Below are 25,683 nucleotides of genomic sequence, written 5' to 3'. Positions count from 1 at the left end.
GTGTGTTGCAGCTGCCAAAAAAGCCAATGCAATCCTAGGCTGCATTAACAGAGGGCTAGATCACGTGAAGTGTTAACACTGCTTTAAAAGGTCTTGGTAAGAACACACTTGGAATACGGCATCCAGTTTTGGTTGGGAAGGTAAAAAATGGTCCCAACGAGCCAACTGGAAGTTTGGAAACGACGGCCAAAAATCAGCTGGCTGGCACGAAAATATTAAAATCCAGTAGCAGTACTTTTAAAACATCAAGTTAAACTGTAATGAAAGTAAGGCAGTCTTCACTGGGTCAAGCTTGATTGCTCTTAACTAAATATATTTGATAAGCAACAAAATTCCCATCTTTTGGAGAAAATAGCTAACTGACTTCTAGAGGTGCGTTTGTGTCTGTTTATTTACTTCTTTTCAGGATTAACCAAATTGCTAGATGCTGCCATCTTTTCGAGCAATCTAATATGTAAAAACTAAAGCATAATTTACATCTCTTACAATTTTCAATATTTACCATCCAATAAAATGTTAGAATCCATTCAGTGTGTGTGTGTGTGCAGGGCGGGTTTTGCCTGTCTGAAACACGCACACAGAGGGATGGAGAAACATCGTACCAGAAACATCTTTCCAGCCTAACGGTCAGGACTCACTATCCAGCCTCATGTAACATGAACTATGTGAGCCAGCTACTCCCACACCTGCCCCTTCTCCCCCCTATGCTGTGCTGTAACTTTCTATTCCCCCTCTCCCTACCCTTTGCGATGCTGTGATTTTCTATTGGTTTATTTGTAGAATGCTGTGAACTTTTCATTAGTTTACTTGTACCATGTGTGATTATATATGCCTTTTGATACGCTCCTTTTGATAACGCTGTAACTAACTTTTCTAATAAAAGAGGTCTTCGAATGTACTTCGAAGCTCGCTCATCCCGAGGAATTCTGCCTGGTGTTTTCCTTTCAATTCGGCCAAGGACACATGAGCGGCCCTCCAGTATGGCAACAACGGCGCAATAAAAATTTTTTTAGGATGAGATGATGAAGTTAAAATTGTGTTAACCAAGTATTGCAAATAACTTCACGTTAGTAACTTGCAAATAATAGTCTGGCACATTTAAAAGTGGACTTTTCTGACCTCCTATTGCATACAATCTACTAAGCAATAAGAGTTGTAATGAATATGTAATTAAACTTAGCCATTATTTTTTTTCCAATTAATTTGTATTTATCTATATCAGGTCTGTGTGAACTGCAGTGAATTGTCATGTTATATTCCAGGTGATGGGGTAGAATATTTAACAAACTTACCCAAAGAGCTGCAGAAGAAAAAGAAATATGGTTGTAACTTCAAAAGTTGCTTTAATACTTCAAAACCACATTTCAAAGGATTGGGGATTTACAGGGCTCACAGATCCCTGGGTTTTAGCAGAAATCTCTGAGTTAAATCTTAACCTAATTCATCTGCAATATGCCCTAATGTTTAGCAAAACAACAACAACAGGCAGAACAGATTATATGTTAACATTCATTCGCACTGTGACATAGACCAAAAATTTTAGATAGACATTTCATTGGAACAGAAAATAATTACAATAAAATGGCTTCGTTTAAAAATTTTAGTTTAGCCTGAAGGCCTACTTTTTGGGGGGGGGGGGGAAAGAGGTTTATCAGAAATGAAATTACCATACCATGATTATACCATGGTATTCTACATTTTTACATTCTTGGGAAGCATTTTTTAGCTCAGCCATAGATTAGAAAGATCCTAGGTGAATACTACTTGGTTACAATGGCTTTTAAAATGTCAAAACTTTATCACTGCTACTTTGTACAAGAATCAGCTCATCTCTTCCAGCGAATAGTGGTTTTGAGGCAGAAAAACAAACCCAATTTATTAAGAATAAAAATATAAAAAACAATCATTTTAAATAGTCAAGTGCAAATTAGGTTGAATTTTAAATCATACTCTCCTTTAAAGACAACCAAAGGGAAATACTGAAATTGTTAAAACACAATTTACCAAGCTAACAACGATTCATCAAAGTGATGCAAATCTTCAGTGTCAGTCATTATTGAATTCAATGAACATGAAAAGAAATCATCCAGAAGATCCTGTTTTGCAGAACTTTCAAAATCAAATTTCTTCAAAGGCGATTTGAGTGCTGATGGGTTTCTGTGGTCTTCAAGTCCATTTTCCTTTAGAGAACTCAAGTAATTAAGGTCATCATTATTTTTGCCAATAGATATCGGCATGTCTGAACTGTCACCTCCCATTTCCAGGTATCTACATTCCTCTTCCTGTGGAAATTCTAAAGAACCAACAGTTGTAGCTGGAGACAACAGCAGCTCAGATAAAATGTCATCATAATTTGAACTGCTGCATTGGGACATGTCAGTGCTTTGAGAATTAATGGATTTACTATCCCAAACATCAGCCTGCATTTCTTGGGTATATAACAACCTTGTCTGCAAAGGTTCCATCTGTTTTCGTGTCTGGTCCTTGATAGTTTTTTTGCAAGAGTTTTTGTGTCTTGCCTTAGCTTTTACCAGTTTATCTAGTGAAGCTAATTTCTCTTTTTTAGCCTTAAGCTGCTGTAAAAGTGTTACGCGTAGCTGATGAGTTTTATCAATAAATGACCCAGTATTTTCAACAGATATAAAACTCTGGTTTTCATGGTGGGCATTTTTCAGTAAATCTTGGTTAGGAAAAGCATCCAATGAAGCTGTTCTTTTAGTTACAGCTTCACTTTTTCTAGCAGGGACAAGATTTTTGACACGGATGTTTGCAAGAGAAAAAGTGGTCAGAGGAGATGTTGGAAGAGTTCTAGCTGAAGAATTTAATGTTGCCACTTTACTTTTTTGCGAAGATTTAGTTTGGAAACCACGGAAGTGGCCTGCTTGCCTAACAAGTGAACTGGACTTTGTTTCTTTTTGCACTGATTTTTTGCAGTTTTTTGGTTTACTCGGAACCACCGCACTTTTAGGCATAAAGGAAGAATATTTTCCAAGTAAGCCATTTACCCAACTGGCTACAGATGGCTTAATTCCATTTGTACTGGGTGAGTGAAAGGTAGGATTTTGGTGAGATGGAGCAGAAATTTGGGGATTTATTTTTATTTCTTGACCGAACTCTACAACATTAGACGTTCCCAACTTAGTGTTTCCCAATTTTGTTTCGTTGGTTTTCTTCTGAGGATTCTTTGGATGGCAATTGCTGCTCTCTTCTACTGGAACTAAGGTGACTGCAGTTTCTGCCCCTTGTGGTAATAGTATTTTGGATGAGAAATTTATTTTGCCATTACTTAAAGTAACTGATGGTGTAGTAACTAGGTTACTTGCGTTAATTGGCTGTCCTTCATGCCTGGGAGCACTGGTATTTCCTAACACTACACTTTTCTTTTGAGTATCTCCTTCAGGGGTTGGTGGGCACATATCTTTCTGATCCAACTCTTGCAACTGTAATGGACCTGTTCTGACTATCTGCTTATTTTCTATAGCTCTATCTTCTAACAGTTGTCCACCTGAGTCAAGATTCAGTGTTACATCATCATCATCATCAGACAGGTTGCCCAAGCCATGAAGCAAATTATTTTTCTGATTGCTTGCTAAGTTTTTTACTTCCTTTATATGTGTGTTCAGCATGTCAACTGCCTTATGACAAGTTAGAGGTACACTCTCTGCAGTTTCATCATTAGAGTATTTAACTGGAGTTTTTGATGGTGCCGTCATTGTTTCTTCAACTTGTAAATCCAAATAGTTGGTCATTTGTGGCGGCTTCCTTTCCCAAATGACAATATGTATTTCTGCAGAAGGAACCTCAAAAGTATGGTGTCTTCTGGAGAATGAACCTTTTAAGTCATCACACTCAAGCCATATTCCTAAAAATAAAATATGAACAATTCAGAATATTAGGGTACATTTCTTATCATTCATTTCAGATAAATGAATCTTTAATGCTCACTGAGTATGTATATGTTCAACTATAATTTATGCATGGTTTGTTGAAAATGGATAATTTTGAACTACGTGTATTGAAATATATCTGGTTTGTTTTTTCACTCTCCCTCTATACCTATTGACTTGCAGCTCTAAGAATTCAATAGAGAATTTGGAATAGCTAGTCAAGCACTAACCGTGTTTATATGATTTAACTGAAAATCAGTTAGCAAACCATTATACTCCCAAGGTTTCAAAATATCCAATGTTTATTGGATTCTCACAAAAAAGCTTCTGGCTTATTCATCGACATTGCATTATTCCTTATGCAATATATGTATCTCATACAAATCAGCATTATTAATAGGCCTACAAAAGTTTTGAGTCACTTTCAAATGCTTCCTCCCACCCCAAACATCTACATAAGTCACAAATATTCCATCGAGAGTCTCAAAAGAAAAACACCATTATTTGATATTTTGCAAGGCCATCTCTGCTTGACTGCTTGGAGGTTTGTGTGCTCACCAAGGGAGATCAAGAAAGTTGTTGCTTATAATTTATTTAAAGTCTCCTGTAAGTCTCCATTAAGCACAGATGGTTATCAGGCAATTCACACAAAAAAGATGTCCCTTTAACTTTATTACTTTTAATTTTCTTCAAGTAGGGCAAACTTTCTGCTTCTTTGAGATAGGTAGCTAGTTCTGTGAATGCAAAAGTCAGAAAAAGCAAGCTAAAATCTAATTAGATTTGGTTTGCTCTGAAGATTTACCCTAAAGGTCTTTATATATTGTATACAATTAAACCAAGAAGGAAATACTAAACTAGTCCCTAGACACCTACAAACTCTTTGAACTTGAAGTTCCAGGAGGTTGGCTCTAACTAGAAACCATGTAAAGATATGTTGATGTAGGAATTATTTGGAAGGTTGTTTCCCATGTACTTTGAAGCATTGTATTATCATATGAAAGAGATAAATAGTTACATACAGGTAGTCCTCGACTTATGAAAATTGTGCCCAAAATGCCAGTAAGGAAATTGTGAACTGACATACTAAGAGACATGACAGGTAGTTCTCGACTTATGATCACAACCAAGCTCAGAATTTCCATTACTAAGCAAGTCATTTGTTAAGTGAGCTTTGCCTCATTTTATGACTTTTCTTGCCACAGTTGTTAAGTGAATCACTGCAATTGTTAAGTTAGTAACGAGGATGTTAAGTGAATCTGGCTTCCCCATTGACTGCTTGTGAGAAGGTCGCAAAAAATGAACACACGAACCTGGGATGCTGCAACAGTTGTAAATGTGAAAAGGGGTCATAAATCACTTGAGTGTCATTGCAACGTCGAATGGTCACTAAATGAACTGTTGTAAGCCAAGGACTCTGTGTGTGTGTCTGTGGTGAGGGGGGGCTAGCAGGAGGGACTTCTAGAATATTTCCATTTCAAGCCAGCCTCTTTGAAGGATGCTCTTGACCTTTCTTCACCTTCACACTCATTATTTTGGGGCAATGTTCTCAGGCTAATTCACACACATCCCCCTTTACCACTTTTGATTCCCCCCCCCCCCTCGATCTTTATGCTCCTAAAAGGTCTTTTGTATTTCTGTAACCCTTGGTCTCCTCCAAATGTGCCTCAGATACCATTGTATTATACTGGGACTGTTGGTATTACTAGCCAATTTAAATAGACGGATATTTTGGAAGGATAAAGCAGATACAGGGAATAGTGTCCTTACCATCTGAAGTCAAGATCCAGGTTATGAAGTGCTTTGCCTTCTGATATTGAACCACGGCTGTTACTTGATATGAATATTCTTGAAACTGAAAGGAGTAGGCCATCAAATTGTTATGTGGCAAGCCTTCAACAAAATGCACCATCAGAACTGAGGAGATCCTACCAAATAAACATAACAATTTGTGATTTTTAGAAGCAGAAAACATCCCTGATACTAGTGTTAATTATCTCACCAAAACTGAAAACATGCAGTGGGATTAAAAGCTAAATATCAGTAAGCCGTCTATGAGTTTTCACAAAGACCTCGAGGTATGCAGAACATTTGGCAATCACACCCCAAGTGAGATTATATAAATGAATACAAATTATATAATCTTATTTGGGATGTTATTGTAACTCAGAATTGTTAAAGAGCAGATGCTGACCTTCGTATTTATATAATATCATTCAAGAACTGAATTCACACATTATTTTAAGCCATGTTAGTTAACCATGATTTACTGAATAAACTACAGTTAGAGTAATATAGAATGCTCTGTGTAAAATATGGTATGGTTTGGCTTGATGAATACAAACAATACTGCTCCCAACTATGAAATCAAGAAGCCATAAATACAGGTCTTAAAAATTTACATTAGCTGTCACTTATTATTGCTTACCAACTACCGATGTAGTTTTATCTCATTTGGGGATTATAATAAAATTCTCACTTACTTTTCTAAAACCATTTTTCTTCTTTGAGACGTGTGATTGCACTTATTACAGGGAGCAACATGAACAGCATTCAGTGGGTGCCACTCTGGGATTATATTTGTAAACGTTGTCATTGCCTGCTGACAACTAAAAATAAAATGAATATATATTCAAATGAAACAAGGTTAATAATTTATTCCTATATTTACAGGATGTCATCAGTTAGGACAATTAATATTTAAAGAATGGTGCACATTTACCATTTACTTTACTTAAATTATGAGATACTATTCAATATTATAAAAGTTGTATCTTCTGGAATTTTAAACTCTGGAGGGATAATTTGAGATTGAACTCAATAAATCCACCTGAATTTTTTTTGTAAAATAAAGCTATTTTACTTCTATTTCAGAAACACATAAAAAATCTAACCATCAAGATAAAGTACGTTATAAATCTCAATTAGGACTATTTTAGATTTTAGATGAGTTATAATCAAATTGGTACAAATTATCTCTTTGAAAATTTAAGTCTTCAATAGATGCATTCCTCCAATTGGGGTTTTCTGCATCAAAATATTGAATATGGGTGTTTAAGATGTTTGATTTTTCTGAAAATTACTGTATTTTTATGTATATGTAGTCTCAACTTGTTTGTTTGTTTTCCTGCCTGCTATTTATACCTTATTTTTTCTTCATCCTTGATGTTTTGCTTTAGTTTAAAGAGCAGAGTAAATACAAATCCAGGAGCTAAATATGAATGCCAATTTGGGATAGTAAGAATTGATTTGACCATCATAAATAAAATGACTGAACTAAGATGTAAATTTAACACTGAAGGGAAGTTCAGGACTTGTTACCACTTGTAATTGTCTTCCTATTTTATGCTGAGAGAAAACATATACTAAGACACTTTAAAGAAATATGTTTATGTCTCAATGCATACAATTACAACAGTTAGGATAAATCCTGAATGGCAAGAATAAAAACTCAACCTCTCTCAAGTATAATAGCAGAGGATTATGCTGTTTCAGAGCTGTGACTCAAGATGCCCAGTAGGCAAATCACATGCTCACAACTGCCCTCTCCTGCCTGTATAATGTATTATTTGCAAAATACTGATTGAAATGCATGGCTATATCAAGGAGGAAGGAAGAGCAGAACTTAGAGAAACCAACCTGTTGTTGCTGTGGTAGCCACACTGCAAACATTCAAACTTCCAGGAGAAAGAATGGAGAAAGAGATTCTCTATATGACGATCTTTCCGCAGAAGTAATGGAAAAGCAAAAACTGGACTTTCTTCCTCCCCTTTGAAGAAAAACACACGACAAAAATGTAGTTTTAATTCATGTAATATTATTTCAAATGAGATGCGAAGGATATAATTTTAAATATACTCTGTTTTCTAAAAAATTGTTTTAAGTATTAAGAAATCGTAATAGCCAATTCTTTTCATAACAAGTATTTTTGTACCAGTTTATATTACTGTAACATGCATAATATATATTGCTGATAGTTCATATAATGAAAGAATAAAAGATGAAAGGATCAAAGGCATTGATACATCTATATTTAATATAAATCTCTCTAGTTAGAAAAATCTGTAAGTATACATTTGGACTACAGATTACACATTGTGTTTCCTAGTGTTGAAAAATTAAAATAACATTTAATATTTTTCAGAAACTGACACTATAAACTTTACATTATGTAAATAGGGGAGTATATCACTGGGTGTGTGTGGCTACTAGACTAATTAACTGACCCCACCTCCCCCGTTTCCTGCTCTCCATCCACCCATATTTTTAATTTCATATTATTGTACTTCCATTGTTTATTTTTATTGTTTTATTCCTTTGCTATTGTCAAAATGTTTACATTTTATCTCCCTCTCCCCTTTCCTGGTTTTATTGTTGTAAGCCACCCAGAGTAGCCCTATGGCAAGATGGGTGGCAAATAAATTAAATAAACAAACCTCAAGTTGAAGAAATCCTGCCAAACTCTTATAAAGTTGTAGCTCCCCACCGCTTTACAGATGTACATACATACAAATACTGTATATTTGAGGCTCCAATCCTGTCCTTAATTATCCAAGAATACTGATTTAAGTATGGATTGGAGACCTGCATATGTAAGAAATGTGTCTCTTGCTTTATAGAAGGGTGCAGGGAATTCTGATAAAAAGAGAACAAAAAAACCCCAGATACTTAAAAGATCTAATTCTATTGTTCATATACACCCTATTGCTGATGCAGAATAAAAAGTAAAAAACTGACTAGCTTACTAAACAGAAAATTATTTGCTAATATTAGCCAACATTCTGGGAATTCATCAACTATATATTTTATTTTATATTATTACAATGCTGGTACAATTAATGCCAAAGTTATGATATGGTGCTACAAGAATTAAATATAAAGGACTCTTGGGGCTCACGTTTGATAATTTTTCTTTCTTTCCTTCCACTGAACAGTTCCTTATTCCTTTTCCTTCTTTGTCAGTTTGAACACAGTAGCAAACTACCGTATTTTTCGGAGTATAAGATGCACCAGAGTATAAGACGTACCAAGGTTTTGAAGAGGTAATTTTTTTAAAAAAAGTTTTTGCACTCTGCAAACCTCCCAAAAATGGCCCGTTTTTTGCGAAAACGGGCCCATTTTTTTTCAAAAAAAAAAAAAAAAAAAAAAAGGACATGAATAGCTATTAGGAGGCTTGTAGAGTGTTCCTGGGGGTGGGTGGGGCAAAAAAAAAAGGGCATTAGGAAGCTCATAGAGTGCTCCTGGGAGTTGGGGGGGGGAGAAACTGAGCAAAAAAACGGCCCATTTTTGCTCATTTCTGCCCTCCCCAGCCCCCAGGAGCTCTCTGAAAGCCTCCTGCAAGCTATGCATGGCCATTTTGGTGAAGGGGGTGGGGTTTCAGGAGGCAAAAAATGCTGTTTTCAGTGTATAAGATGCACCCAGATTTTCAGCCTCTTTTTTGAGGGAAAAGGTGCGTCTTCTACTCTGAAAAATACGGTAGTCTCGGAGGAGTTTAACACTGTTTTGTAGAAGCGTTAGAAACCATACTCTACTATCTCAAACAACACTGCTTACAGTGTGTCTTACATCTAGGGTCTGGGAAGAATGAAGTGTCTTGAGCTCTTAAAGTGCAAAACTATGTAGCCAGGCAGGATCCGTTCCTGTTTACTATTTCTACATTCAAATGATTTCACCTCTTCACCAATGCTTAAAACAACAATGCTGCATTGAGTAAAAAAAAAACAAAAAAAAACAGTTCTATTCCCTTCAAGAAGCCTAGAAACATTAGGACTTTTGCACCTTCCTGTTCAGGTTCCCTAGCAACTGATATCCAGAGGAACAGTGCTTCTGAAAGTGGAGGTAATATACAGCTATCATGACTAGCACCTTTATTTTTCATAAACCTGTCAATACTCATCTAGTCTAGAGAGCAGTGTGATGATTGGTGGCAAATGCCATAGTTCATTACTTTCTTTTCATTATCCAGGATTCCCCCCCCCCCCGCATTCAGCCTTGTACAAACACAAGGTTTGCTTTTAAAAATGTTTCAGAATTAATCCTTACCATCTTTATACAGAGCCAGGAAAGATTCATCTGAAAATCTCAGAGTGCTCCTGCTAATGAGTGTGTGGATAAGCAAGAAAAATCTACTTTTTGTCTCAATATAAGGCTGCTTCCTATGTACTAAACTGACACTCAAAATTCTTTATATTCAAAGGAAGTATACCTCTAAATATTCAGATATTAGACACTAGGTACTAAAATATTAGCTCATGTCCTCATGATGAGTTTGAGAGTTTCGCAGGAAACTCTGGCTCAGAAAGTAGAAATAATATAAACATTAACCATAGAAATTAATGACAAATATAATCAAGTTTCCAGCTAATGGATAGATCAAGTTTAGCATGTATATGTTAATATATAACTCAGAATGTTTCTGCTACTCTATCAAAAAAATTGGGGGAAGGGAGAACATGTAAGAAAGCAAACTGCAGTGGTTAAAAATGCAGTTTATTGTTTAATTGTTCTTCTCCCCAGTTTGCAAAAACAAACTAAAACCCTGCACATTTAACATTACTTACCAAATTTACACCCAAGCAATGGCTGAAGTTGAAGAAATATGGTACTCCTGATGTCATTTAAATGAGATTCAGCTCTTGCCAAAGCATCCAAAGGAACTTCTGAAGCAAGTTCATCTGTACAAAACAGTTCGCTAATCAATATCCTTTTTTATCCCCCAACACTTCATTTCAGCAATGAACTAGGTATAGTTCAGAATTGCAGATATTTATAAGGAAAAGCATTTGCTATATAATTCGGCTCCCGCAGCCATCAGGAAATATGCTGACTGGAAGCTGCATAAGAACTATTAGTTAATATGCTTGCCAAAGCCAAATTTGTATTCTGCTCTTATGAAATGCTTTTTAAACAGCACTCTGAGGGAATGTAGGATCTTTCAAAAATTGATCCAATATTTCCCTAGTCACCCACTAGAAAAACAGCATTATTGAAAAATGTTTGCAAATGTTTGCAAATAAATCACTCTCTATAAGATGAGGAGGCCAGAGATAAGTGCTATGTTTTGTCCTCACTCTTGTTCAAAGACACCTGAAACATATCCCAGAATCCATTCTAATGTGCCTGGATTTCCTTATCAAACATTTAGGGGATCTTTAGCCGATAAATACACTATATTGTCAAAAGTATTCGCTCACCTGCCTTTACTCGCATATGAACTTACTGTAAGTGACATCCCATTCCTAATCCATAGGGTTCAATATGACGTCGGTCCACCCTTTGCAGCTATAACAGCTTCAACTCTTCTGGGAAGGCTGTCCACAAGGTTTATGAATATATTTATGGGAAATTTTGACCATTCTTCCAGAAGTGCATTTGTGAGGTCATACACTGATGTTGGACAAGTTTACGTGGCCTACCACTTCATGGCTGAGTTGCTGTCATTCCCAAACACTTCCACGTTCTTATAATATAGCTGACAGTTGACTGTGGAATATTTAGGAGCGAGGAAATTTCACGACTGGATTTGTTGCACAGGTGGCATCCTATCACAGTTCCACACTGGAATTCACTGAGTTCCTGAGAGCGACCCATTCTTTCACAAATGTTTGTAAAAACAGTCTGCATGCCTAGGTGCTTGATTTTATATACCTGATTGGAACACCTGATTCTGATTATTTGGATGGGTGAGCGAATACTTTTAGCAATATAGTGTAAATGTAGGAAGGATTTCCAAAAGATCAATCTGAAAATTATATGCCAGGTATTATATTTGCTACATTGGGACTAATTCAAGGTCATGACAAGATTCAATGAAAATTATCTTCAATATCAAACTACCATTACATTTTTATTTTATCTTGTCACATCTGGATGCTAATACTGGATGGCGAAGTGGTAAGAATGGCATGTGAAAGTGGAAATGAGACCCACAAAAAAAGTAAACCTTAACAGCTTTTTAACTGATTAGCTTTCATTAGACCTGATTTGATTATTCTAAGGTTTTTAAGAACCCTAACTAACCTTTCATTTCCCAGCATTAAAGGTTGCTATACATCAGTGGTGGATTCTGGATCCCGTTCCAACTGGTACGGTTGGAATAGGTCTGGCGGCGCCCACATGGATGTGCGCAGCACACGCATCTTAGTGCCTCCGCAATGCTCCAGCTGCTCATAGGAGCATTGTGCAGGTCCTGTACGTGCCGTGCGCAGAAGTGCCAAAGACTTAAAAGACAGGTAGGGAGCTCGGGTGGGCCTTCCGTAGCACCGTACCGGAATGATATCCAGTGCTCCGGGCAGGTTCTGGTATGCTCATACTGGGGCGTACCGGCTGAAACCCACCACTGCTATACATTCTAGAAACAAATCTGATTCCAGAGCGAAACAAGAATATCATAAGCCCCACAATGATTTTTACTTTTTATATATACCATATTTTTTGGAGTATAAGACGCATCTTTCCTCCCTGAAAAAAGCATGGAAATGTTGGTGCCGAATACAGCCATTTTTGGCCTCCCAAAGCCCTGCCCCTGCATCCCATTTTTGCAAAACACTGGCCTTTTCCACCAAAACAGGGGCGTCTTTGCCTTCCCCCAGCCCCGCTGAAGCATGCAGAGTGCTCCTGGGGACCGGGGAGGACAAAAACCTTTTTTTCTTACTTACCTCTTAGAAATCTTGGTACATCTTATACACCGGTGTGTCTTATAGTCCGAAAAATATGGTACATTTTACATATACCACAATATATTAAGTAACATGTCTCCGAAATAAACAACCCCCTGCCTCTCCGATTGGGCTTACCCCTTTGGCAATTGTTCACAAGTGCAGCAGCTTCATTATATTTCGTGAGCAGATTCTGGAATACCGACGTGTTTTTGGAGAGTCCAGTAAGCATTCTTAATGTTTCCAAATGTACCAGTATTGACAGAATGCAATCTAACCAGCAGAGAGCATGTGTATTTCTCCACTGAAGCCGCAAAGGCTCCTGCACAGATGACTTGCTTTGTTGCAGATCCTGAGACACTGACGGAGCCATCTCAGGGGCTGACAATAACTGTGTTTGCACACTGAGCACTTCTGGTGAGTGTTCTTGAGCTCCCAAGCCCATTTTCTGGTTGATGGATTCAGCTTCATCAGAAAAAGTTGGCTGCTTGGCTTCTGAAAAATCAGACTGACCTGATGGAGTCCTAATTGGATTATTTCCATTGCAGTTGGGAATAAAATCAGATCTGGATGTCTCCTCAGTGTCCATCAAGTCATCAGTCCTAATCAATTTTAAGCATGGTTCAATAGAAGAGGTCAATAGGTTTGTGCCAAATAACTTTCTTTTCCCACAAGTGCCCTGAGATGAATAACCTTTTGCATCACTGGGAATTACAATAGTGCTTAGCGGTGCAGACCCTAGAGGGTAAATGCACTGAAATAAAAACAAAACGAAGACATTACACTTACATTTAGTCCAAGTAGATTAACAGCATATGATGCACATTTCAGGAATGAAATGGAGAAAGAGTCACAGAAATATTAACTGCAGTCATAGTCCTCAATTTGCAACCACAATTTGGACTAGAATTTTCTTTACTAAGCAAGGCAGTTGTTAAGTGAGTCACATCTGATTTTATGACTTTTTCTGCCACACTAAATAAGCAAATGGCTGAAGTGTCTGGCCTGCAGCCATCTTTTCTTTTGGATCTTTGGCCTGCCACACTTTCTATTATTCCACTATGCATTTTCTATTGTGGGAAAATGGGAAGGGAGGTTGTGAGGAGTTACATACTTTGTAGCCATAACAAAATTCTTTCTAGAAAACCAAGCTCATCCTTTGTCTCTGCACCTCACTGGAACTGGAGTGGAACTGCCAGCATGGCAGTGGGAGATTGGACCTTGTGATGGACCTGTGGGTGTGGGGGCAAGATCCTGAACTTTCAACTAGGGTGGGAAAACTAGAAAGCTTTCAGATTTGGCTTTTCCCTGATGTGCCAACATGACTCTTAATAAATTGGAACTTTGAGAAATACTTTGCCTTGGACTTTGATTTACTTTTGGATCCTATTTGGAATGCCTGCTAAGTGAATCACATGGTCATTAAATGAATCCAGCTTTCCTCCATTGATTTGCTTGTCAGAGACAGCTGGGAAGATTACAAATGGCAATCAGATGACCCTGGAGAACTGCAACTGTCATAAAGATATGGTTGCCAAGTGCCCAAATTTTGATCACGTGATCGTGGAGAATGCTACAATAGTTGTAAGTGTGAGGACCGGTCATAAGTCACTTTTTCCAGTGCCATTGTAACTTGGAAGAGTTACTAAAAGTAGAGGACTTCCTGTACAGAAATTAGGCATCCAATTAAAAACTATTAAAATCAGAGTTTATTTTAAATGGTACTGTTCTCTGATACATTTTTTTTCCTCAAAAAAGCATCCCTGATACTGCACAGCAACAAATCTATAAAAGTATTTCCTTTGCATGGAGTGTCTGTTTAAAATTATTTATGAGGTGGGGAGGGAAGCATGTTTTTGAAGGCTATTTTTAAGTGTTACTTTTCTAGACATCTGTGTGCTTAGAAATACAATTCTGCTACTGGTTCCTTCCTGTATTCCAGATAAATGAAGGATATTTCTAGTTTCCTTGAATCAAGGTTAGACTTTAAATACTGCAGGCTTTAGCTAGCCACTCTTTCTTTTTTAGTTTTTCCCCCTACTGATTAACCTTCCTTCCCTTTCATTGCTGCAATCTGTTTTTCATGTCTTTATCCACAACTAGAGTGGTACCTATTGCTTCTTTCTCACGGAGTGTTCCAGCCTACTCTGACAACTAAAAGATGGGAATGAGTTTAATATCAAAAGAGCCAATACGTCCTTCTTTTCGGGTTCTTCCTTCTTCTTCCTGCAATTTATTTTTGTGCTAACATGCCTTTACAATTCAGAACACCTTGAAGACTCCATAAAGGATTCTTCTGTCTCTGGTAAACTTTTTTTAAATCTATAAAACATTAGGGTGTGAATACTAAAAGGCAGGATTCACGTTTACAGATATACCTGACGTAAGCAGGGACTGAAGCACACTCTTAATATCCATAAATTAAGAGATGTTTAACTACACAAGGGGCATAAGTCTGGGGGGGAGGGGGGGGGAGGGAAGCTAGGAATTCCTTCACTTATGGAAAAGGGTCAACCTTTTTATATTATGAGTGGTCTAGGAAAATTAAAGTCACAAAAGCACATTAAATTTATCTTAAGACTTTAAATATCAGTTTTAGTTTTTATTTTATATACCATCTATGAAAATTGGGGAAAGTAATTCTGGAACTCACAAAATGGATTGGGGAACGACACAAATCCACAGATTTACCAATGCTAATTAATATAAAAACATGTCTAAAAGTTAGCTACACTTTTTTACATTTAAAAATCAAGAGACGTTATAACTTTAGGTATACTAAGCAGATTACTCTATAAATTATCTATAGCAGATTACTCTATAAATTATCTATGAAGTTTAAGAATGCCACAAATAATGGGAGTGGAATGGGTACCGTATATACTCGAGTATAGGCCGACCCGAATATAAGCCGAGGCACCTAATTTTACCACAAAAACTGGAAAAGTTATTGACTCGAGTATAAGCCTAGGGTGGGAAATGCAGCAGCTACCGGTAAATTTCAAAAATAAAAATAGATACCAATAATGTTTTTGAATATTTATTTCAAAGAAAAACAGTAAACTAGCGGTGTATTCAATGAAATACTTCACTCACCTCATGATGCTGATGTCCCGCTGTGATGATGATGTCCCGTGCAGCCGCGGGAGTGATGTCCCGCCTCCTATGACACACGGCACAGTGATTCCTATCATTGGATCACTGTACCAGAGGAGGTGGGACATCGCTATGTGGCTGCTTGCCATAACAAGGAGGAGGTGGGACATCGTTGCAGAGCGGCAGGAGGGGGAGGAAGGGGAATCGTAAGACAGCCCTGCATTACATTAGAACGTGAGGAGGGGGGATGGTGCGGTGCGCGCTGCGCGTCAAACTGACACAGAGGGAGGGGAAACTCACAGGGGCACTGGGCCATTCACGAGTGTCACCCAGCGGCATGGCCCCGCCCCTTTTTCTCCTCCATTTTGGGCAAATTTTTCACTGACTCGAGTATAAGCCGAGGCGGCTTTTTTCAGCCCAAAAAGTGGGCTGAAAAACTAGGCTTATACTCGAGTATATACAGTACTTTGCTTTCAAATGAGTTTCTTTCATATTGTACATCATATAATTCACTATATGTAGATTTTCTTGAAAACAATTTTGCTGAAATATATCATGCTTGACCTTAATAGAACCTAGATACACTATATTGCCAAAAGTATTTGCTCACCCATCCAAATAATCAGAATCAGGTGTTCCAATCACAGATGTTTAAAGTGAATTCCAGCTTGGAACTGTGATAGGATGCCACCTGTGCAACAAATCCAGCTCCTAAATATTCCAGTCAACTGTCAGCTGTATTATAAGAACGTGGAAGTGTTTGGGAACGACAGCATCTCAGCCATGAAGTGGTAGGCCACGTAAAGTGACGGAGTGGGGTCAGCAGATGCTGAGGCACATAGTGCGAAGAGGTCACCATGTTTCTGCAGTCAATTGCTAGAGACCTCCAAACGTCATGTGGCCTTCAGATAAGCTCAAGAACAGTGCGCAGAGAGCGTCATGGAACGGGTTTCCATGGCTGCATCCAAGCCATACATCACCAAGTGCAATGCAAAGCGTCAGATGCAGTGGTGTAAAGCACGCCACCACTGAACTCTAGAGCAGTGGAGATGCGTTCTCTGGAGTGATGAATCGCGCTTCTCCATCTCGCAATCTGATGGACGAGTCTGGGTTTGGCGGTTGCCAGGAGTACGGTACTTGTCTGACTGCATTTTGCCAAGTTTAAAGTTTGGTGGAGGGGAGATTATGGTGTGGGGTTGTTTTTCAGGAACTGGGCTTGGCCCCTTAATTCCAGTGAAAGGAACTCTGAATGCTTCAGCATACCAAGACATTTTGGACAATTCCATGCTCCCAACTTTGTGGGAACAGTTTGGAGCTGGCCCCTTCCTCTTCCAACATGACTGTGCACCAGTGCACAAAGCAAGGTCCATAAAGACATGGATGACAGAGTCTAGTGTGGATGAACTTGACTGGTCTGTACAGAGTCATGACCTCAACCCAATAAAACACCTTTGGGATGAATTAGACTGAGAGCCAGGCCTTCTCGTCCAACATCAGTGTGTGACCTCACAAATGCGCTTCTGGAAGAATGGTCACAAATTCCCATAAACACACTCCTAAACCTTGTGGACAGCCTTCCCAGAAGAGTTGAAGCTGTTATAGCTGCAAAGTGTCATATTGAACCCTATGGATTAGGAGTGGGATGTCACTTACAGTAAGTTCATATGCGAGTAAAGGCAGGTGAGCGAATACTTTTGGCAATATAGTGTAGTTGATATTTTTGTCTGTTAACTACTCAGTGATGAAGTAGAACAATAATAATCTGGTATATCACAAAAGGTATCCAGATTAAGGAGAACAGAATATAGAAAGGTTATAAGAAAACTTTAAGTCAATAAGTTCCCAAACTACTGAAATACCTGTGGATTTTCACACAGAAAAATAGATTCTTCAAAATTGATGTGGTATTGTCTTATGTGTCGCATCAAACCAATCCTTTTACAGGCTGGGCAGCATCCATCTGGAGTTTCTTCAGCAGAATTACAATTCTGAAAAGATTAATACCAGACAACACGTGTATTGAGCTGAAAGATCAAAACATTGCAAAATAATTTTTATAAAATGAAATGCTAAATTTGACATCAAAGAACACTAAAGCAAATAAATACTAGAACAATTCATATCATTGATAATTTGACTTTTATAGAATGTTCACTTGTATTTATATAGAGAATAACACATTACTATAATTCTGAACTTCTGTATATTTCATGAACTAGAACAAATATTTTCACATATATTTGTACTAAGATCAGAAAATAGTAAATCTTTCGCCATTTCAGTAAGATTTCCGTGGAAAAAATAATTTTATAAGAAAGTAAGAGGTCATATATTAAAATTAGACCTGTAAAATCAATTTAAAAAATCTCAAAATTGAGAAGGAACTTTGCACAAAAGAACTGAACTGACTTTTCCCAAATACCCCACCATGTGGAGTGCAGATGTCCCTACATCAGTCACTTGCAAACCATTTCCAATCTTCAGGGAATCCATCATTCTGAGGCACTGGCTAAATTACCATGTCACTTGTAACATTTTCAAGTTCTAAGGAGTTTTTCCCATATATTCTGAAAAATAAAAAGTGGACAGAAAAAAAGTTACATAAGCATTTTTCCCATAGCAATTCTTAGAAAGCATAGTCTAGAAATAAATGTGTGGGAATGGGATAAGAGGACAGCACTTAATTACTGTATATCAAAATAAATAACAAAGAATAGAGTAGGGAAATGTGATATACACCACAGTGGAGATATAATGCCACCAAACTAAACTTAAAAATGTACATCTCTTATAAAACAGGTGAATTAATCACCTCAACGCTCTTTAAAATACTACTGCAGTTGATCTGTGTTTACAAACGAGAGAGAACGTTTCAATCACTAGCTATGCTCTTTTTCAGATCCGAACGCATGACAGATTATGACTTCAACATTTGGTCCTATTAATGCAATGGTGCTAGGTTTAGGCAGACAGACATTGTATGCTAGACTTCCATGTGTGGCCCAATAGCCCTGTTCCTCGAATTCACAGGTGCTTGAGTATTACCCTCCTTTTTTTGAGACCCATTCCTCCTATAATCAATCCTGTTTGCAAGAACCCCAGCAAGATACAAGGGGGCAAACTCCAGATAAATACAAGTGCGAAGAGAACTCTATTTCAGAAAAATATTCCTGATGATCAAGAACAGTCTGGGGAGAAGTTGGTGGAAGTGCAGCTGTCCTACACTTCCACCAACTAGGGAAGGTGGTGATGGCATAAATCAATGATGGCGAACCTATGGCACTCATGCCACAAGTGGCACGCAGATTCCTCTCTGTGGGCATGCGAGCCGTCACCCCAGCTCAGTTGCACCACGTGTGCCTCCTGCTAGCCAGCTGGTTTTCGAATCTCTGCTACACATGTGAAGGGCACATGTGGGGATCGTGTCGGCATGCACGGGGGGCGGGTGTGCACATGTGCAGAGGTGGGGTGCACACGGGGTGGTTGTGTGTGCATGCATGGGGGTACTGGGGGCTGGCGCACACATTGTATTATGGATGTGCGTGCACACACACTTTCAGCATGCGACAACAAAAAGGTTAGCCATCACTGGCATAATCTTTTTGTGTAAAGCAGAGAAAATCATGCAGGGTATCACAAGAAGAACTGGCCTCAGTTTGTTCAATGCAGAGCTCTTGTCTCAACCAGAAAGAGAGTTATGTTCTTCTCTCCACAAGAAACTTAATTACATCAGGAGACTGATGACAGTTGACATCTTCATTCCTCATAACAATCAAGTGACAGCTGATCCTGATCCAGTTGTAGCTGCTTATCCCAGGAATATGTGATATAATCATGCATGATGGCACACAATACTACCTGCCTTTTAGGACTATGCTTAGGAAGGTTTGTGGTCACAGCTTTAGCTTCCTATCCTTTTCTTGTTAGCTTTAATGAATGTTAATTATGGTGTAGTATTACAAAAGCTCTAATAGAATGATCAGGATTTCAACAACTGATTTAGAAGGTAACTTTAAAAAGAATTATATAATGCAGTGCAACTACAAGAAATGTGAAAGAAAGAGGGGCACAAATAATCATAGGGAGGCTATAGAATAACACAGGACTATAAAATAATCAAGAGAACAGCAAATGTATCTCAAAAATTAAACATGGGGATTTAGGAACCTGAGAGGTAATGTTTTCCTCAGTCCTGTAAAACTGAGAGAACTAATTAAAATATCTAAATTAATTTGGAAGCTTTAGAGCTCATTCTTTTATTACTACTACCAAAACTCTATTTTGTAAGTGTTCTTCTTATGAAAATGTTTACTTATATAAATCCACTTGTCTTTGGTAAAATGCACTAATTGCGTGCAGAACTATGATATCCTGCAATTAATGCTACATTAAGAGTGTGTAAATGCCACTGCCACATTTGTTTTATTCAACAATTTTGAATAAAATCTATACTCATGTTGTGCATATAAACATGAAAGAATGTACATAGAATCCTTAACCAACTTTATCTATTGCCTGTTTCATATATAAACTATGTGCATAAGAATCAAATATGAACTGGAACTTACTAAGAACTATTTAGTTCAGATAGTGTAGAGACAAATAACAGGCTTCCTCCACCTATTTTGGGCTCTATTCCAATAAATATGGTCAATGACAAATCAAAACAAAATATCTAATAGGCTATCCTTGAAATAGCATGCATTCTTTCAGTTCAAAATGACATGCACAGCATTCTCTCCCCTAAAGTTTCCTCAAAACAGCTTGACTTTATCAAATGAGTTTCCAAGGTTGAGGGTGAACTTGCCTGTTTGAATATTGTGATATACAAGCATACAAACACATACTTTTTTTCTTGTTTTTATTTCTAGGGAAATCTTAGATTTCAATATACTATTTAAAAAGAAAACATTAAACTTAAAAATGCAAATAGGAACATTTGTATACACGTGAAGGTACATTGGACCTATCCAAATTAGCTTACAAATTCTGTACATATTTTTAAAAGATAAAGACAGAGGATAAGATATGTATTAATACACACATTAAACTAAGCATCAGATCTAGATGAACTTGAAATATGCGGTTGGGATTTTGAAGTTCTTGGTGCTATGGCACTCAGAAATGCAGTATATGTATACAAAAGGCCAGGCATTGATGTGGAAATGCCAGATATGGAAATAAGTATCTTTATCACTGAGATAGATTACTCCAGCAACCTCTTTAATATAGATTGGCTGTCCATAATTAGAAATCCTGCCTATTGCTCCTTTATTATCATTACTTTATTATACAGTATTCATTTTTCTATGTGAAAAATGCAAAACTCTTAACTATCTTAGACATAGATGCAATGTTGCCCTATTCTGCAGCAGGATACCAAATCTATGTGCATTATTTCTTATTTCCTTTAAGAGCTGACATCTGGAATGTGATTGATTCCATATTCATTATGATTTTCATCATAAATCAGGAACATGGGCAGGAATAATTGTTCTAAAAACACATGTATATTTTTTGCAGAAGAAAAACACAGGAAGTAGCATAAATGTAGAAATATAAAATAATCATGATCAAAATAAATGGCATCACTTGATATAGAAGATCAACTTGATAAAAATGAAAGTTATTTAAGAAACTGGGGATTGCTGTTCAATGAAATAGAAAAAAATCCTGTAAATTGAACAAATGTATAAAACTATCAATCTTTCCTATATGGCTACTGTTAAGTAAATTAATTCTCATGACGTATAGTTCTTTCATCTATTGGTGTATATGCGATATCCTTGTGTTTACATGTCCTTAGTGCAAAAAGTACAAACAATGCACAGCAAATAAAAACTGTGTCATTAAGATACTCTATGCAGAGATACCATAATTCATAGCAGAATGTAATGGTGCTATGACCTTGCAATCATGACCTTGCAATTATGTCTGTGGGGGAGAGCAGAGTTTCTCCATTTCTCCAGAGGAATGGTTACAGCTCCAAGAAATCCAAACCAATGGACAAGGTAAGACTCTTCAATCTAGAAGTCAGATTCTTCATATAAAGATTGTTCTGTGCCATATTGACTTAAGAATTCAAATTAGAAGAGCAATGCTGTTTATATTCCAATGTTACAACTCTACTACTATGTTAAAAAGAGTATTGTTTCTACACTGTGTTGTTATAGAAACTGGGCAAAGCTGGAAGGTAAAGGAGAATATGTGTAGCTCAGGGTTGAAATGAGGGGTCGTTGGTGCTCTCTGAGCTTGCTTTTTTTCTCGCAGAGGTTTCATTACCCTAAGTAGGTAACTTCATCAGTGCTAGTTCTGGAAGCTGAAAGGTTGAGATACAAAGCTACAGTTTGAGGAAAAACATTTTGATTACAATTAGCATTATTTATCTCTAACTCATAGACTATAATTCTTTCTTTGTGAACTTCTGACAAAAAATACTAACAATATCATTATCATTGTAGATTAAACAAAGTAGCTACCTGAAACACACTGACAAATATCTTGTACATATTGACAATATAGTGATTTCTACTATATCATAGTTTATTGTAGAGGTGGGGGGGGAGTTTTTGGCAATAAGTTAGACAACATGGCTATATTGGAGCTTCTTAACATATGTTGGCAGCCTATCACAGTGGAACATAATGAACAATTAAAGGAAGTGAAAAACAGTGATGTTGGATATGAAAAGCAAGCACGATTTTTCATGAAGAATGCTATGAAATATTAAAAATCCAATCACTTTTAATGCACTTTCTGGCATGGGAAGTATAACAGAATTTAATATTAGCTATACACAAATATGAGTTAGAATGTCACTGCTCCAATGTAATGATGTTTGGGATGCATGTTAAGAAATGCCATTTTCAGATGCGTTTAATCAATTTCACTATTACAGTTGCTATCTGAAATGGTTCCACTCAGTTTGATATAATACAGCATTTATACAAATAAATACCATGAGAACATACACATGACAGAAACACCAAAAATGTTTGCCTATGTCCATGATGACAAAGAATCACAACTGTACTATTAATCCTATTCTGTGCTAAACAATATGAAAGTATTATGAATTAATGAATATGGCTACACGGTGCTATAAATTTTCATAGATTAAGTACATTGATAGAAAACATACCGAAGGGTATTACATTTCCTTGAAAGTTTTCTGCAGTTCAGATTAAGTAGTAGTACTGTGCAACTGAAAAGGAATATTGTCCATAAACACATAAATAGCAATTACAGATATTCCTCGACTTATAACTATTTGTTTAGTAACCATTCAAAGTTACAATGGTACTGAAAAAAAATAGCTTATGACCATTTTTTTACACTTACGACTGTTGCAGCATCCCCACAATCAAAATTTGGACACTTGGCATCTGGTTCATATTTATGACAATTGCAATGTTGCAGTCGGGTATTGGGAACTTCTGACAAGCAAGTCAATGGGAAAGCCAAATTCATTTAACAATCATATTACTAACTTAGCAACTGCAGTGATTCACTTAACAATTGTTGCAAGAAAGGCTGCAAAATGGAGCAAACTTAACTATCTTGCTTAGCAACACAAATTTTTGGTTCAATTGTGGTTGTAAGTTGAGGACTACCTGCATATTGAATAAATCAGCATTCAAATAATTCAATTTCATACCATTAAAATCATATAGCACAAAATACTATATTTCCAGCTTCCTTTGTGCTACACCATTGACCACTTAATCACTTTAAAGCATTGTCTAACTATCACTGAAGCAATATGATGTCTGTGCTCATTACTGTTATATTAACACAACGATAACCAAGAAACATGTAGTAAATACGTAGTGGTAAAATTTAGAAAATATATACCCTTAGTAAGGTGCTCCAAACTAAAAGATATAGAATTGAATAAAAATAAGTACTAATATCATGATTAAGTATTGTAAAATCAATGCATACCAGTCATATGCTAAAACCAAAGCAACATGTCTATGCACCATGTAACAGAGGTCCATAATCATTTTTTTAATTGAAACCCGCCAGGTTTCATTTATAACTAGACATTTCGCTGGAAATATCTGATGCAAGGTCACTAAACATAATTTAAAAATATTTTAACCAGGATAGTCTCAAAGGTGCTTTTCAAAAAGGCAACTGGGCTTTATTTTTCCTTGACGACGTTTTGCTTTTCATCTAAGAAGCTTCATCAGTTCTGATTGGATGTGCTGGGAGAATGGAAGGATTAGTTCTGATAGATGCTGTAAAATCTGTCTGACAGAGCTAATCCTTCCAATCCCACTACCACTCAGTTAGAACTGATGAAGCTTCTTGGATGAAAAGCGAAACATCTTCAAGGAAAAACAAAGACAGCTGCCTTTTGAAAAAGCACTTTTGAGACAACCATGACCTGGCTGACTGAGACTCTCCATAGACATTTAAACAGAATAATGTTGCTGTTTAAAAATATACTGCATATCAATGGTGGAATTGGCAAAACCGTGGCATTCTGTCTCATGGATAAACCAGGTGTGCAGAAGTCAATTCTATGGAGTTCAATTAAGTTTACTTTCGGGGAATTCCAGGCTCTCTATTAAGATTCATGCCGTGTAGCAAACCCAACACCTGATTTCCATACGGAAGAAAATGACAGGTGAGTTTTCACCCATCTGATCAACTTCAGGTGCACAGAATTACAACTCCAGATGCAGCTAATCTTAGAAACTTCTGGAGTTACAGTCGGACAGAGCTGAAGGGCATTATATCTTGAACATTGATGCTTGTGAAAACCCTGTCCTAGCTGCGTATGCCCAAAGCTGATGATTCTAAGCAATTCGGTTTGGAATTTAGAATAGAAAAGAAATAGAATAGCACAGCATAGAACAGCAGAGTTGGAAGGGACTTTGGAGGTCTTCTAGTCCAACCCCCTGATTAGGCAGGAAACCCTACACCACTTCAGACAAAGGGCTATCCAACATCTTCTTAAAAACTTCCCGTGTTACAGCTTTCACAACTTCTGGAGGCAAGTTGTTCCACTGATTAATTGTTCAGGAAATTTCCCCTCAGTTCTAAGTTGCTTCTCTCCTTAATTAGTTTCCACCCATTGCTTCTTTTCCTGCCCTCATGTGCTTTGGAGAATAGTTTGACTCTCTCTTCATTGTGGCAACCCCTGAGATATTGGAACACTGCTATCAGGTCTCCCCTAGTCCTTCTTTTCATTAAACTTGACATACCCAGTTCCTGCAACCATTCTTCATATGTTTTAGCCTCCAGTCCCCCAACCGTCTTTGTTGCTCTTCTCTGCCCTCTTTCTAGAGTCTTCATATCTTTTTTACACTGTGGTGACCAAAACTGAATGCAGTATTCCAAGTGTGGCCTTCCCAAGGCCTTATAAAGTGGTATTAGCACTTCACATGATCTTGATTTTATCCCCGTTTATGCAGCCTAGAATTGTGTTGGCCTTTTTGGCAGCTGCTGCACACTGCTGGCTCCTATTTAAATAGTTGTCCACTAGGACTCCAAGATCCCTTTCAGTTACTACTATTGAGCAAGGTACCACCTATGCTGTACCTGTGCACGTTGTTTTATATCATTAAAAATCATTACTCCAAAAAATATTAATTAATGAAGTTTTCTTAGCTACCTGCATACACGAAAGTGCAGGAACCCCAGGAACCCCGTGTTCAAGCATGCACCAAGCCCCGTTTCTCTACCCGTGGAGGACCGCAGGCAAGGGAATTACTCACACCATACAGAACACGTTGATACTCGTGGTGACGCCAGACCACGCAGCAACCTGGCGAAAACCGGGACTAGCAAAACGGGAGCACAGGCTCCCCCCCCTCCCTTAAGGAAACTTATAACCCGGGCACGATTTAAAGGCTCAGCTCACCTTTTGGGTCTCCACGCGCTGAGCCCGAAGAAAGCCACGCCGGGTCAAGCCTCCCTCGAGAAACCGCCCGCCGCTGCGATTACCTGACGACGCTCGCAGCGCGTTCAGGCCGGCTCAGGCCTGGTGCAACTTCCGGCGAGTCCTCTTGAAACCGTTCCCCGCGAAAAAAGAG

At 37.6% G+C, this 25,683-nt stretch overlaps 1 protein-coding gene across 9 annotated transcripts; it reads right to left on the bottom strand.

Annotated features, from left to right (window-relative positions):
- Nucleotides 1-1,696: 1,696 nt before the first annotated feature.
- USPL1 (ubiquitin specific peptidase like 1) lies at nt 1,697-25,630 on the bottom strand. Of its 9 annotated transcripts, none has more exons than XM_032219505.1 (10): nt 25,512-25,623; nt 22,779-22,841; nt 18,047-18,204; nt 17,497-17,625; nt 12,680-13,295; nt 10,445-10,558; nt 7,524-7,653; nt 6,368-6,493; nt 5,655-5,812; nt 1,697-3,862 (listed from the first exon to the last, which is right to left on the bottom strand). In XM_032219505.1, the coding sequence occupies exons 3-10, from the start codon at nt 18,131-18,133 to the stop codon at nt 2,001-2,003; spliced, it is 3,222 nt and encodes a 1,073-aa protein (XP_032075396.1). In that variant the 5' UTR covers nt 18,134-18,204; nt 22,779-22,841; nt 25,512-25,623; the 3' UTR covers nt 1,697-2,000. The 9 variants fall into 9 exon arrangements, with proteins under 9 accessions (XP_032075396.1, XP_032075402.1, XP_032075397.1 ...); XM_032219511.1 differs by having other exon boundaries at nt 18,156-18,204; nt 25,512-25,532; XM_032219506.1 differs by lacking the exon at nt 22,779-22,841 and having other exon boundaries at nt 25,512-25,630.
- Nucleotides 25,631-25,683: the final 53 nt, after the last annotated feature.

The sequence above is a fragment of the Thamnophis elegans genome, chromosome 6 (genome assembly GCF_009769535.1).
Source record: "Thamnophis elegans isolate rThaEle1 chromosome 6, rThaEle1.pri, whole genome shotgun sequence".
Taxonomy (NCBI): domain Eukaryota; kingdom Metazoa; phylum Chordata; class Lepidosauria; order Squamata; family Colubridae; genus Thamnophis; species Thamnophis elegans.
This window is presented reverse-complemented; position numbering and strand designations above follow the sequence as displayed.